The 16,433-nt window shown below is 37.6% G+C and overlaps 2 protein-coding genes across 2 annotated transcripts; both read right to left on the bottom strand.

Moving 5' to 3' along the window:
* Positions 1-6,514: 6,514 nt before the first annotated feature.
* On the bottom strand, positions 6,515-7,911 carry LOC132548632 (uncharacterized). Its single transcript, XM_060212506.1, has 2 exons — positions 7,822-7,911; positions 6,515-6,571 (listed from the first exon to the last, which is right to left on the bottom strand). The coding sequence occupies exons 1-2, from the start codon at positions 7,909-7,911 to the stop codon at positions 6,515-6,517; spliced, it is 147 nt and encodes a 48-aa protein (XP_060068489.1).
* Positions 7,912-12,405: 4,494 nt separating this feature from the next.
* Positions 12,406-15,667, bottom strand: LOC132548631 (ADP-ribosylation factor-like protein 2). Its single transcript, XM_060212505.1, has 4 exons — positions 15,509-15,667; positions 14,775-14,958; positions 14,337-14,515; positions 12,406-13,068 (listed from the first exon to the last, which is right to left on the bottom strand). The coding sequence occupies exons 1-4, from the start codon at positions 15,665-15,667 to the stop codon at positions 12,895-12,897; spliced, it is 696 nt and encodes a 231-aa protein (XP_060068488.1). The 3' UTR covers positions 12,406-12,894.
* Positions 15,668-16,433: the final 766 nt, after the last annotated feature.

Genomic DNA, 16,433 nt, shown 5'->3' with positions numbered 1-16,433 from the left:
TTCTATGCTTTGTACTCGATGTTCAAGTTGTGAGTGTTGTGTGAGATTGTCGTTCTCTAAAACATGTTCTATGCTTTGTACTCGATGTTCAAGTTGTGAGTGTTGTGTGAGATTGTCGTTCTCTAAAACATGTTCTATGCTTTGTTCTTGTTCAAGTTGTGAGTGTTGTGTGAGATTGTCGGTCCTGTAACATGTTCTATGCTTTGTTCTTGTTCAAGTTGTGAGTGTTGTGTGAGATTGTCGTTCCTGGAACATGTTCTATGCTTTGTTCTTGTTCAAGTTGTGAGTGTTGTGTGAGATTGTCGTTCCTGGAACATGTTCTATGCTTTGTACTCGATGTTCAAGTTGTGAGTGTTGTGTGAGATTATCGTTCTCTAAAACATGTTCTATGCTTTGTTCTTGTTCAAGTTGTGAGTGTTGTGTGAGATTGTCGTTCCTGGAACATGTTCTATGCTTTGTACTCGATGTTCAAGTTGTGAGTGTTGTGTGAGATTGTCGTTCCTGGAACATGTTCTATGCTTTGTACTCGATGTTCAAGTTGTGAGTGTTGTGTGAGATTATCGTTCTCTAAAACATGTTCTATGCTTTGTACTCGATGTTCAAGTTGTGAGTGTTGTGTGAGATTGTCCTCATTGCTGGACCGACCAAATCATTGGTGTGGTGATAGTGAGATATCAGATATGCCGTTCTTGTTCCCAAGGCAACATATACCGTTGTGGCTGTCGAGATAAAACATATTCGTTCCTATGAGTTAACATATTAAACATGTATATTACAATAAGACATATAGAAATACTTTCTAGATTCTATGAGAGTGAAACATTTTTCAAATCTTTAAATCTACACAACTACTTAGTATTCATTTTGAGCACAGTGTATAGATACTATCTTAAACAATTTTAAACTTTTACACTGCAGGCAAAAATATTACCATCAACAACATCTTATTGTTTACACAAGTGACATAATATAAACGTGCTGATTTGCAGAATATCAAGTCATTTCTCGCCCAATACATGAATTTAAGAAATTACTGTTTTCGCACGTCAGGTCATATTCTTGGTGGAAGGTCACGGCAGCATGTCCTGAACTGTTCTCGAAACCAACAAGAACGTGTCGCCCAAAGACAGGCCACCATAAAAAGGCATGCCAGCTGGTAATCATGTAAAGTACTCCGAGGTTGAGTCCGTTTGTCTTGTCACTAGGTGGTTAATAGATCACTACTATATATGGTAAGATCATAGGTCACTTAATGAATCGTTAATTCGGGTCATCAATCATCCTTACGACCGTATGTATTATGATGAAGCTTTAAATCCTTATCGGTCCATCAACCACGAAAGTGTCACTTCAAAATAGAAATGAGGTTAAAGTATTTCCTTGTTCGATTTTTAAAAACAAACAATATTTGATCAAAGTTTGGTAAGTTTTTATAGTAATTAGTAAATTCTAATGACACTCTAGGATATTGTACAATTTTACTTGTATTTTTTCAGCGATTTCAGTGTTGTTGTGTTTTGTTCTCATAAAGATAAACCTTGTGTAAATGATGTTATTGTCCTTTGAGTGACTGGCTGACCCTAAGAGAGAAAGACAACATTTGAAGAAAATAGAGATCATGGAAAACCGTTTGATATAATTATTGATATAAGTCTGTGTAAGATGTCAAGATGGATCTCCCCGTCTTGATATAACCAAGTATATTGATACCGACAGAAAACACATTAAAAATGAACGAAAGTAAGAGCTCCCCAGCCATGAAGACTATGAGATGAGCATAAACACCAACATCAACTACATACCTCTCCTTATGTTGTGTGTCGGGATGATCACACATAGATTTAAATATACATTCCATGTTTAGAAGTGAGAGCTTAAATAAAGCTCAACACCGAGCTAAGCAGAAATATTTAACAGTCCCCAATTAACTGATTAACAGAGGCAAATTAACAATAAAAAGGAAGTGAAAAACAGAATCTTAAATGTGTGTTAAAATGTTTTTATGTAGCTGTAAGTATATCACACACGATAACTCTTGTACTTAAAAAATAAATTAAGTTCGATGTAGTGCTGAAAGGAAAATGTAACTAGTCCCAATTAATTAACACAGTCCAATTTTCAACTATACTTTAGAATATCAGTTGAAACACGTACTAAATATGTTCTCTGAGATGAATTGTGAATCGTCGCGCGCGAGTAGAAAATATACGTTTAATGAACAAAGTCGGTCTTCAGTATTTATCTGGTAATCTGGTTTTTTTTTTAAAGTGATGAGTGGTAGATGTATCTTGGCACTGCCGTCCTTGTGCTGACACGAGGTGTTTCGGTACAACTGTGTGGTTACGGGGCGATTAGATAGGGGTGTGGAGAAACCCCGGACAAAGCTAATTACCTCTTACATCAGAATGATAAATATCTTTGTTTACTTAATCAATAACTCACTTGAGTGAAACTAGGTCACGCTGTCGTGATTGACTACCTAGCTTCATGATTTACATCTCCACACCTTGTTGAAATATCGCACTAGATATTGCCACGAGACAACTGAACAGTGCGCATCAACAGCTTGGCTATGGTGACTGATTACGGAATTTTCTTTTATCCGCTCAGTCGAAAAGTTCATTGATAAATGACAATGTCACATTCACATTTCATGGTAGTGCAAAGGTATTTAAAGTGGAAATTAAAACAAGAAACAGCTCTATATTTCATAGGTAATTAAAGCCCCCCCCCCCCCCCCCCCCCCCCCGCCTTCATCCCACACACACACACACACACACACATTTAATTGTGGAAATCTATCTAGGGGATCGGGAGCTGTTTTTTTAATTAACATGAAACGTTTGTATTTAAGCTTTATGGCTTGTAATACATGCACTTGTATTAATTAAACAGTTTACTTTTTATAAATGAATTGGTACGTTTCCGCGTATAATGAATTGTTTTACACTATGTGGATCACACACCACAATACACAAGCATCAAATTCCGTCCATCCATCTATAAAAAGTGAAGAGATCGCTAATAAACCTGGATTGTCTTACTTAACTAGAGAAATGCTACAATCCTGTCATGTTAACGAGATCGTGTCGCCAAGGAGCGAGAACGCGACAGGGAGAAAGCGAGATCGCAACAGCAAGGGAGAAAACCCATGACGACGAGACATCCAAAACGCAACGGTGAAGATGCGTGAACACGACAGCGAAGGCGAGACCAGACGACAAGGAAGCGAAATAGCGACAGCAAGGGAGCGAAACAACGACAGCGAAGGCGAGACCAGACGACAAGGAAGCGAAATAGCGACAGCAAGGGAGCGAAACAACGACAGCGAAGGCGAGACAAGACGACAAGGAAGCGAAATAGCGACAGCAAGGGAGCGAAAACACGACAGCGAAGGCGAGACCAGACGAACAAGGAAGCGAAATAGCGACAGCAAGGGAGCGAGACCAGACGACAGCGACGGAGCAAGGCTAATCCGTTTCGTTCCCGCGCCTCGCCTCCCTACATTTCCCTTCGATTATTTTATAAAATGACATTTTGCAAATACAAACAAAGGCGCTAAAAACGTGGCTCACAAGTTATAAGATTTTTTTCTTTTAATTCTTTAGTACACACCTCTCAGTTGGACGGTGGTCATATTTCGACCACCTTCGGATCCAATGTAGCTGCTTCTATCTCAGTTATCGTTCTTGGACATGTCGTATGTCGTGTTAGCTTAACCAATTCTTCTAGCATAACCGTCTGTAGACCTATAGCTTCTCATACAAACACAACTTAACTGATGAAGTCAGCTAGGTTTTAGGAGTAAATTTGGCAACACATGGGTAATTTCAACCACCATATATTTTTTTAAAAACCAGGTTGCATGAGCTTGAACGTTTGTGTTAATCATACCACAAAATCTATTAAAAACCCAATTAATATCACAACATGAAATAAAATTGTGGAATTATAATTACAACTTTCTTTAGACAGGAAAATATGTATATTCATGGACAATGGATGTATCATGACTAAAGGCATGTTTAATTCGTGTGCACTAAATCATTTCTAAAATAATCCCTAGGACCAACGACATCTGTGTCTTTAGTCACACAGATGACATTTAAACGGCGCAATTACCGCGTGTGAGATAGGAATGCATTTCAAATGCATCCATTTTGTGCGCAAATTGCACTTTGTCCATTCCGGTTCATTCCAGCCAGTTGTATACTCGTGCAGACAAATGAATCAAGTCTTGTCTAGTACATTTTCTTTCTTAAGTCGATGTTTCTTGCTGATTTCCTCATTTTTTTTCTGTGTTTTCTTCCTGGGCATGCTTCTGTTGCTTAAGCTCTACTACTTCCATCTCTTTTGCTTTCTATTTTTCTTTAATTCTATCGTCACTGATCAGTAAAATCATAATACTTTCTTCACAATAATGGTTCTGTGAGACTAAGATTTTCCAGTTTCTTCGTGTATAGCTGCTGTGCCAGTTGCTAACGCCTGTAAGAAAGTTGTATATGTTCGACGGGAATAACTGCTCCATCGTCAGGATTAGATATTAATATCTCTGGTGGAACAGGAATAGATTGCGTCCCAAACATATGGTACTACCACTTCGGACAGACCGGTTAAGACAAGCTTTGTATGGAATGTCTGGTCTCGAGGGGAGGTCGGCATATTTCCTAGAGTACACGAATTCAGCGAATTGTCGGGAGAGCATTCAACTGTGTTCTGACTTTGATCGGCAATAAGGATGTGCCATACACTGACGATGGCAGGAAGGCTGATACTGGAATTTGCAAACGATCCACTGGATATAATCCACATACGTTAAAATCTTAAGTTATGCCTGCACTCGTCATTGCTGCCACCGAAGCACCATTGAAAAGGCGAGACCACGATGCATTATTTACAACGTGGTTTGGATTTGCTGCCAAGAACTCGATACAAAGTCGGATGTAGGATTTGTTGAACGGATCAAATATTGTCCTATCTAGCGGTTGTAGTAATCGGTGTAGTGAGGAGGTAACGCCACAATGTGAATGTTTTTCATGTTTAGCCCTTTCTAAGAGTGAAAGGACTACAAGTGAACTATGGGAATCCATAATTAATAACTGAGGACGTTCTGGACCACACTGCTTTAGAAAAATATTACTAAACCACTCTTCTCCGAGAATGTCGCACACACAAGCATTGTTTTAGTATTTCCAAAGTGTACGATTGCAAATATTTTCTTGACTTTCCTTTTGCGATACAAAGTGGAGGTATAGCTATTTCTAGGCATTAATACACGCAAAAATTGTAAGATTTCCTTGTAATTGTAGAACTCCGTAATGTCCTGGTACCCTTCTTAGAGCAAACGTTACCAGGGCAATCCTCAAACTGTTTCATCGGCTTCCAAATAAGATTAGGTTTCTGTGTCAGATTTAACTCGGTCACCACTTTCTTCATATCGGCGAAGAAATTGTCAATTACCGGCTTGTTTATCGTCCTTATTCTAGAGATTGGTAGTTTTTCAGGTTTGCCTCTTTTTAAACCCCTCCACCAGTCATCTCCCGGCACATTGTTCTTCAATGGAATTCGGGCTGATTGACATAAGCGACCCGTTTTCATAATCATCTCCGATTCGGATATTCCGAAACCCTTATTATTATTATGGAATCAAAAGTTCCCTTAACTTTCGGAGGCAAATAAGGTTTCCTTCCCGGCCTTGTCCTGACTCAATCCGTCCAGAGACAAGGTAAATGATGGTAGTGTTGGGAACTCCATACTTCTTTGGAGCTTTTCGAAGTCTAAGGTAACCATTTAGCACTGCAGAAATTGCAGCATCGATGTCCTCAGCTGTATCTTTCATTTACGTGGCATATTTACATTCTTGTTTTAAATACAAATTTTTAAATACAAGCAATGGTTTCATGTGAAAGCTAAACTGATGTCTCCAATTTGATTTTGGAAAGTCAGACAACGAATGAATTCTAAATGTCTAACAAAAAAACTGCTGTGCTGCAAAGGACACAGAGGAGACGTTTGAATGAGAAAGACACATACGTCACTGTAGGTCACAGAGGAGACGTTTGAATGAGATAGAAGCATACAACACAGTGGGCCATACAGGAGACGTTTGAATGAGATAGAAGCATACAACACAGTGGGCCATACAGGAGACGCTTGAATGAGATAGACACATACGTCATTGTATGTCACAGAGGAGACGTTGGAATGAGATAGACACATACGTCACTGTGGGTCACAAAGGAGACGTTTGAATGAGATAGACACATACGTCACTGTGGGTTATACAGGAGACGTTTGAATGAGATAGACACATACGTCATTGTATGTCACAGAGGAAACGTTTGAATGAGATAGACACATACATCACTGTGGGTCACAAAGGAGACGTTTGAATGAGATAGACACATACGTCATTGTATGTCACAGAGGAGACGTTTGAATGAGATAGACACGTACATCACTGTGGGTCATACAGGAGACGTTTGAATGAGATAGACACATACATCACTGTGGGTCACAAAGGAGACGTTTGAATGAGATAGACACATACGTCACTGTGGGTTATACAGGAGACGTTTGAATGAGATAGACACATACGTCACTGTGGGTCACAAAGGAGACGTTTGAATGAGATAGACACATACGTCACTGTGGGTTATACAGGAGACGTTTGAATGAGATAGACACATTTGAATGAGATAGACACGTACGTCACTGTGGGTCATACAGGAGACGTTTGAATGAGATAGACACATACAACACAGTGACGTTTGAATGAGATAGACACGTACATCACTGTGGGTCACAGAGGAGACGTTTGAATGAGATAGACACGTACATCACTGTGGGTCACAAAGGAGACGTTTGAATGAGAAAGACATATACATCACTGTGGGTCATAGAGGAGACGTTTGAATGAGATAGACACATCACTGTGGGTCACAGAGGAGACGTTTGAATGAGATAGACACGTATGTCACTGTTGGTCACAGAGGAGACGTTTGAATGAGATAGAAGCATACAACACAGTGGGCCATACAGGAGACGCTTGAATGAGATAGACACATACGTCATTGTATGTCACAGAGGAGACGTTTGAATGAGATAAACACATACGTCACTGTGGGTCATACAGGAGACGTTTGAATGAGATAGACACGTACATCACTGTGGGTCACAAAGGAGACGTTTGAATGAGATAGACACATACGTCACTGTGGGTTATACAGGAGACGTTTGAATGAGATAGACACATACGTCATTGTATGTCACAGAGGAGACGTTTGAATGAGATAGACACGTACATCACTGTGGGTCACAGAGGAGACGTTTGAATGAGATAGACATATACATCACTGTGGGTCATACAGGAGACGTTTGAATGAGATAGACACATACGTCACTGTAGGTTGCAGAGGAAATGTTTGAATGAGATAGACACATACGTCACGGTAAGTCACAAAGGAGACGTTTGAATGAGATAGACACATACGTCACTGTAGGTCATATAGGAGACGTTTGAATGAGATAGACACAAACGTCACTGTGGGTCATACAGGAGACGTTTGAATGAGATAGACACGTACGTCGCTGTGGGTCATACAGGAGACGTTTGAATGAGATAGACACATACATCACTGTGGGTCACAGAGGAGACGTTTGAATGAGATAGACACGTACGTCACTGTGGGTCATACCGGAGACGTTTGAATGAGATAGATGCATACAACACAGTGGGCCATACAGGAGACGCTTGAATGAGATAGACACATACGTCATTGTATGTGACAGAGGAGACGTTTGAATGAGATAGACACATACATCACTGTGGGTCAGAGGAAACGTTTGAATGAGATAGACACGTACGTCGCTGTGGGTCATACAGGAGACGTTTGAATGAGATAGACACATACAACACAGTAGGTCACAGAGGAGACGTTTGAATGAGATAGACACGTACGTCGCTGTGGGTCATACAGGAGACGTTTGAATGAGATAGACACATACGTCACTGTGGGTCACAGAGGAGACGTTTGAATGAGATAGACACATACGTCATTGTATGTCACAGAGGAGACGTTGGAATGAGATAGACACATACGTCACTGTGGGTCATACAGGAGACGTTTGAATGAGAAAGACACATACGTCACACATACGTCATTGTATGTCACATACAACACAGTGGGTCACATACAGGAGACGTTTGAATGAGATAGACACATACGTCACTGTGGGTCATACAAGAGACGTTTGAATGAGATAGACACATACGTCACTGTGGGTCGTACAAGAGACGTTTGAATGAGATAGACACAGAGACGTTTGAATGAGATAGACACATACGTCACTGTGTGTCATACGTTTGAATGAGAACGTTTGAATGAGATAGACACGTACGTCACTGTGGGTCATACAGGAGACGTTTGAATGAGATAGACACGTACGTCGCTGTGGGTTATACAGGAGACTTTTTGAATGAGATAGACACATACATCACTGTGTGTCATACAAGAGACGTTTGAATGAGATAGACACATACGTCACTGTGGGTCACAGGAGATGCTTGAATGAGATAGACACATACATCACTGTGAGTCACAGAGGAGAAGTTTGAATGAGATAGACACGTACGTCACTGTGGGTCATACAGGAGACGTTTGAATGAGATAGACACATACGTCATTGTATGTCACAGAGGAGACATTTGAATGAGATAGACACGTACGTCACTGTGGGTCATAGAGGAGACGTTTGAATGAGATAGACACATCACTGTGGGTCATACAGGAGACGTTTGAATGAGATAGACACGTACATCACTGTGGGTCACAGAGGAAACGTTTGAATGAGAAAGACACATACATCACTGTGGGTCACAGAGGAGACGTTTGAATGAGATAGACACGTACATCACTGTGGGTCATACAGGAGACGTTTGAATGAGATAGACACATACGTCACTGTATGTCACAGAGGAGACGTTTGAATGAGATAGACACATACATCACTGTGGGTCACAGAGGAGATGTTTGAATGAGAAAGACACATACATCACTGTGGGTCACAGAGGAAACGTTTGAATGAGAAAGACACATACATCACTGTGGGTCACAGAGGAGACGTTTGAATGAGATAGACACGTACGTCACTGTGGGTCATAGAGGAGACGTTTGAATGAGATAGACACATCACTGTGGGTCATACAGGAGACGTTTGAATGAGATAGACACATACATCACTGTGGGTCACAGAGGAAACGTTTGAATGAGATAGACACGTACATCACTGTGGGTCACAGAGGAGACGGTTGAATGAGATAGACACGTACATCACTGTGGGTCATACAGGAGACGTTTGAATGAGATAGACACATACGTCATTGTATGTCACAGAGGAGACGTTTGAATGAGATAGACACATACATCACTGTGGGTCACAGAGGAGATGTTTGAATGAGAAAGACACATACATCACTGTGGGTCACAGAGGAAACGTTTGAATGAGAAAGACACATACATCACTGTGGGTCACAGAGGAAACGTTTGAATGAGAAAGACACATACATCACTGTGGGTCACAGAGGAGACGTTTGAATGAGATAGACACATACATCACTGTGGGTCACAGAGGAGACGTTTGAATGAGATAGACACGTACGTCACTGTAGGTTATACAGGAGACGTTTGAATGAGATAGACACATACGTCATTGTATGTCACAGAGGAGACATTTGAATGAGATAGACACATCACTGTAGGTCACATTTGATACCTATGAATTGACTCCATATTTTGCCAGTAGAATATTAAACACTTTATAACCAATAATCACCAGTTACTATTGATCTTTTCCCAGTATTCATACAACTTTTAATCAGAACATTTGGCTATGGTCATCTGTAAAACATCACTATATGTTGTCTTTATGCTGTTTTTAAAGGGTGTACTGCATCTATCAAGCCAAATGGTTAATTCATATTGCTCTGTTGTTCTTCACTAGCTTTGTCTTGTTCCATGTTCTATGTATACAATATATTTTGTGTTATATTTTGTGTCTTGATAAATGGCTGGATACAACAATGAACTTGTCCATACTATTGTTATTTCATCCATCATCTATATCACACATATTTTGTTAAAACTTGCGTAATATCAAAAAAGGACAATATCTAATTGTTTTTGCTCTGATCTGAGATAAAAAGTAACTTAAATTTGTTTTCAATTCATACAAGGTATTTGCCAAGCATTGTTCATTTCAGCTGCCAACCTCATATAAACAAAAAGGGGATCTTGTGTATTCATATCTATTCATGTTTGTAACCAATACAGCTTGTGAAGCTGACCTTTGTCATGTCTTGTCTTGTTTGTTTATTGTTTTGTTCCATCTTTGTTTCACATTTACTAGAAAAAAACTCAATTCCAAACATTTTATCAACTAAGAATTATAGACAAGTAGTTGATTTTGATAAATTTATTTAGAGTGTAACATGTTCAAATGTATAAATCAATATCACAAAATTTTACATGTACAATGACAACGTATACATCTCTCAGATCAAAAGAAAATAAATGTAATTTACTTCATGAAATGAATATAAAGTCATGTAAAGGGAGACAATCCAAATTAACTTTAAAATAGACCAACTACATAAGGAGTTAATATAGATGAAATTTTAACATGATTATTATATATCTCCTGGCAGTCCAGAATACTTTAAGTATTTAACAACTTAACATGACAAATGATAACAACACAGTTAAAACACACATATTTTTATGCTGATTTTAGAAGCATGCATTAAAGTCAGAGAGAACTTCATAATCATAATCATAATTAGAGTTTGAAACTTGTGTAACGTTAATTAAGAAATGTTTTATACACTCTTTCAACATATAATGTAAGGAATGTATAAGAGATCTGTCAAAAAAGTAGATATAAAACCATCACATAAACCATGGACTTAGAAATGCTTTAATCAGTGGATGTACCTAGTCACAACTCATCTGTTCCTCTAACACTCCACAAATATGTCACACATCCAATATTTGATACCGATAATAAAGGTAATAAATAATGTATATATGATTTGTCATGTGATAATTGATATTCTAATTCATTCCAAATGTAAAACCAGTAAAACACAATACATGTATCATCATGATTTCCGGCAAGTTTTCCCTGTAATAATTACAATATTATTGAGACACTTCAAGATAAAAGATGAAGGTTTATACAACTATAATGATAACACCTGGCATTAATTTAGGTTAGATTCATTACATGGCTGTTTTTCTTCAAATCCATTCTACATTTAAGAGGAATAAATTAAAATAACAATCATAAATAATGATTAACAAATTAATATCCATGTATTAGAGATAACAACTGTGATTTAATTTATTTGTGTATCACTTTATTACTTTGTGTACAAGATAGTGTGATTCCAGCCCTCATGTTATCTGGAATCGAGATTACTTAACAAGGGCTATCAAAACAAATACCATCATATAAACACTATCAAACAGTAAACAACAGATAGTAAACAAGTCTCACATTTACTCATGCTATTTCTGAAACAATGATAGGATTTTTTTTCTGAGTCACAAAAAGTGTCGTTCTTGGGCAATAAAACTGCTATAGAAATACCAATAAATGAAGTGTTATAGAGGAAAGAGGTCTAATAGATATTACAGTAGTACTGAATTACTGACAATTATGCATTCATACTATTAAAAGGAGGAAGACTTGGCACCCTGTTGCAAGAGAGCAGCTAATTGAAACTTTGACAGTTTTCTAAAAAATTATCAATCTTAAACACTCATACAGATATGTATTATGTTTCCTCAAGGTCAATAACCTTTAAAAGTCTACAGGATTTAAATACAGCTTGCGTTTTGTTATCTAGTGAAAACTCGTCCACTTTTGCCTCAACTTTCATCAAAGAAGATTGATATTACTGGCGCAATGACATAGATTGTGGACAAGAAAGACAAATAAAATACTATTTACAGTCACACCTGTCTATAAAGGCTACTCAAGAGAGCTCAGAAAAGTGGCCTTTATACACAGGTGACCGTTATAATGAGTTCAATTACTATGAATTGCATTACATAAGAAACCAAAAAATTGGCTTTTATAGACAAGTTACATTTAAATGAAGGTGACCTTTAAGACAGGTTTGACAGTACATCACCTTCCCACTTATAATGGCAGGGGCCACGAAGTTACATAATGTATCTATGTATCTCATCATAGTTTCCAGACTTGAAGAGCAAAGACTCACACAATAAGTCTGCTGAAATACATTATCTGGTACTGAAGAGCACTTAACTGATAAATACATTAATAAATATCCAATCAAATTTCTCTACCAAACTAGGTGATACAGACTGTGCCTTCCAACATATTCAGTATCTTCTGAGAATTATATTGCATTCAGTTTCCAAATTTTATATACATACATGTAAACTGCTGTATAAAACTTTCTAAATAAAATAAATTTTAATCACAGTTAAAGGAATTTACCTTAATTCTATCTCAACAAATTTTATTGCAGCAACATTCAAACAATTCAACATGATCAGGTAAAACCTGGATATCTATGGAAGTCTTCTCCATAATTCTTCTTCCTAGATTTCTTTCCATTATGATATTTTCATTTCGAATTTTGTGATTTTCAAATTTTTTTTTTTGCAAGTTTTATTTTACTTTCCCTCTCAAATTCATCTTTTCTAACTTGCAGTCTGCAGTCAGCATGACTATTGCCAAAAAAAATATATTCAAGAAAGCATATACAGTTTTTGCAACTACCCATTTTTTACCTCTATCAAGGAGTTGATGAGTAACATATTCTGCCATCCACACTAGTATGAATCCAATAATCTCAATAATTCAAGACATTTCCAGAATGCTTTTGTATGCAGCCCAGATGCCCTTCCTTTTGCCACCATGTGGGGTCTGTGTTCCAACCATTTCAATGTCTCTAGTTGACTTGTTTATCACAGTTGACGTATCCACCTCAAGATGTTTTTTTATTTCTGATAATTTCATAGCACCTTTACAATCCTGAAATCAGATCAAGAATATCAATTTTAGAAAGTAGAAAAAACATGAATGACATGTTTAAATCTAGTATACAAATCTAGTACATTTTGTGGAACATCAGATGTTTGTTAGTTCTGACAAAAACATTTTAATAATGTACCTATAACTAACTGAATAGATATATCACAACATGTTACAAAATCTGTGACATTTCAATGACTATCTTGTCATCTTCAGATGTAACCATACTGATGATCCTAAGTACACTTCAGGTGGAAAATCATGTACAAGATGGCCGTAAGAATGGTGAAAACTGGTTGAGCTTAGTAACAATGTACTGTCCAATGAAAGTCAAATTGACTTTGCTTTCATTAAAACAATTCACTTTTAAAAAACGGTCATAGATGAGAATCTATGGGCCTCTCATTTCAGTTTAGAACCAGATTGCAGTGAACTCATTTCACTATAACTGATATATGATAATCCATTCAGTCACCAACTCAAAGAAAGGGTTTAACAGTATAATATATTACACCCAATACTTGTATGACTGACAATATATAGAGATTGAATTGGATACAATGCTCAATCACATTACAAATCACAACATCAGAGATGAAAAGTATGATTTACACAGCAGATTTGTGACACTCGAATTTATTCCAGTGAGATAATAAATGTATTTTTTAAACATGAACAAATCATCTTCAACATTTATATGTAATTTCAACAAAACTTAATAACATTCAGGATCAAATAATGATTATCTGATCCCATAACATTATACACAGACCATTCTTACTGTTTATTGGAGTTCCATCCAGCACAATATTGTATTTATCATTCATATACCCCAGGGGTTAATACATAACCTCTGACTAAAAGCTATACAGGAGGCCAACATATCCTTAACTCAAAGTCATGCCAGGGACCAACAAATCCTTGACTCAAAGTCATACAGAGGACCAACAAATCCTTGACTCAAAGATATACTGGGGACCAACAAATCCTTGACTCAAAGTCATACAGAGGAAAACACATCCTCGACTCAAAGTCATATAGAGGACAGTGCGTCATTGACTCGAAGTCATATAAGGGACTAACACATCATTGACTCAATAAATGTTTATAATAGCAAGGAGAGGACATTCATAGGCTGTAGCCCCGTTCTTTTTGTCTGTAAAATCATTAGAATATAATATTCTGAAAAGAAAAGAAGCTACACAGGGGGTCAACATATAATCCCTAATAAAATATGTCTGTAGGATTGCTGTGCTCTCTAAATTTACCTGTTTATTTGCCACTATGAGAAGTGGGCGTATCTCCCGATCATTTTGTAGAAATTTGATAAGGGCTTCTCTGGATTCACCAATTCTCTCATGGTCTGAAGCATCTACTACCCAAACAATGTAGTTAACACTCTGGAGAAATTGTTTCCAGTATTCACGGCATACCTCCGATCCTCCAACTGGAAAAAGAACACAAGTGGTAAAAAGGCACAAATCACTCTGAAATGAACAGTTCACCTTGGAGTTTTTACCATGACTTGAAATAAAAAAAAGGAAGATGAGGCATGAAAACTTTAGTACTACTAGGCATTTTACTGGTACTGATAGAGATTTTGAACATTATATGCATCATGTACATTATATTACTCCATCTTGTAAACAACTTTAATTGCATACATATTACACATTAAAAGCCTTCTACTGTGAATCTTTACTTACCGTCCCAGAAATCAAACAGAGCTGATCCCATGTTGACACTTTTAACATTAAATCCCACTGTAGGTCGAGGCTCATCATAGGCTTTCCCATCTTTGTTGCCTTTCCCAAAACACCTCACAAAGCTGGTCTTTCCTGCCCCATTTAATCCAATCACTAGAATCTTTTTATTTGGAGGATCTTTTGACTGAAAGTATAAAGTACTCATTTGATGAATTTATGTAAACATAGCTGAGAGAACACAGGACAACATACATCCCCAGCTGGTTTTGTGAGAGGTTACCAGTTTGAGCACCACTGTGGTCTGAATATTTTAAATTAGTCTTTCCTATCACAGATTTGGTACCATGACCACCAAATCCCAGACGTTGTGGTGTTGAGACTTGGTACATGAAAGAAAAGTATCAAGACAAAGCTGAGCTTTATAACTGAACTGTTGTTTGCACTAGCTGTGAAATCATAACTTATAATTAGCCTACCGGACATGTATGCCGCAAAATGTATGCTTGGTATAACCGAAAACGGCGTGATATGATTATTTGTCAAGTTAAGAACAGTTCCAAAGCATCCTCTCAAATACGATGATGTTCCCAACCTGTTCGTGATACGGCACGTTTAACACAACTAGTTAAACGGGAGGCGTTGAAGTTCTTGTGCATCCTCACAACTGAGATGATGCCGTCGACCTGTCTCCCTCTGTAAACTAGTCGAGACACGTTCATGTTACATATACTTACAAGGACAATTGTCTCAAAATATTCGTCTGCCTCTTCCTCCTTTACGTTGAAGATAACTTTGTATATGCTGTAAGCGATAGCCGCTGTGGCTACACTGGTTGCCACCGAAATTACTACACGGTTAGCATTCCAAGTTTGCTGCAGCCATACCAGTGCCATGCTAGCTTGTTGTCAGGTTGTCACGTGATGACAATCAAAGTCAGCGTCAAGAAAACGCTCTTAACAGAATCCCTGCGATGAGAGAGGATTTCACGAATCTCTATGTTAAATTTTAGAAAATACAAAAAGTTTTGAGTTTGAAAATAGTAACATACTTTCAATTGGCACAAAAACAATCGATGCTCGCCGATTCTTTTATATAGTATTGTACTTTCGTTTTACTGACACTTATCACATCGATAACGATCACGTGATGAAACCGAATTTGTCTCTTACATTACGGCTTTTACTGATTTTTCCTCTCATTTCAGTTTTCATCAAAACAAAACCTTTAGGTAGGCCCAGGTAGATTCGTAATCCATCAGACTCGCGGTCAAGTAGGAAGAAAGACACGTTGGGACCTGACAAGGCCTTGAAAGGCTGGAACTCACTTTTAATACTCTTTACTATTCAAATCATTGTTCAAAATCATGCCAGCATACGTTGATTTTCAGATACAATTGGATTACTTTTAAAAATTATTAGTCTGAAGTATTTTTTTTTTGTCTATCATTTAAAGAGATTTGTTTTATATACCATACTTATAGATAGGGTGCCGCTTCTATCTTATATCATTCACGGTTTATCTCATCGCTAATTGTTTTTCTAAATGTTCACATGTATTTTTATACACGTAATTACGTCAATTTGTCCGACTTCTTCTACAGGATACGACAAGATTATGTAAAAGGTTATATGAATATCTGTCAGTCCTACGGGGTTTGGT

Source organism: Ylistrum balloti, unplaced genomic scaffold (assembly GCF_031769215.1).
Source record: "Ylistrum balloti isolate Yb309-2 unplaced genomic scaffold, AGI_CSIRO_Ybal_v1 Utg370020, whole genome shotgun sequence".
NCBI lineage: Eukaryota > Metazoa > Mollusca > Bivalvia > Pectinida > Pectinidae > Ylistrum > Ylistrum balloti.
The sequence above is the reverse complement of the archived record's forward strand: the minus strand, read 5'-3'. Positions and strand labels throughout refer to the sequence as shown.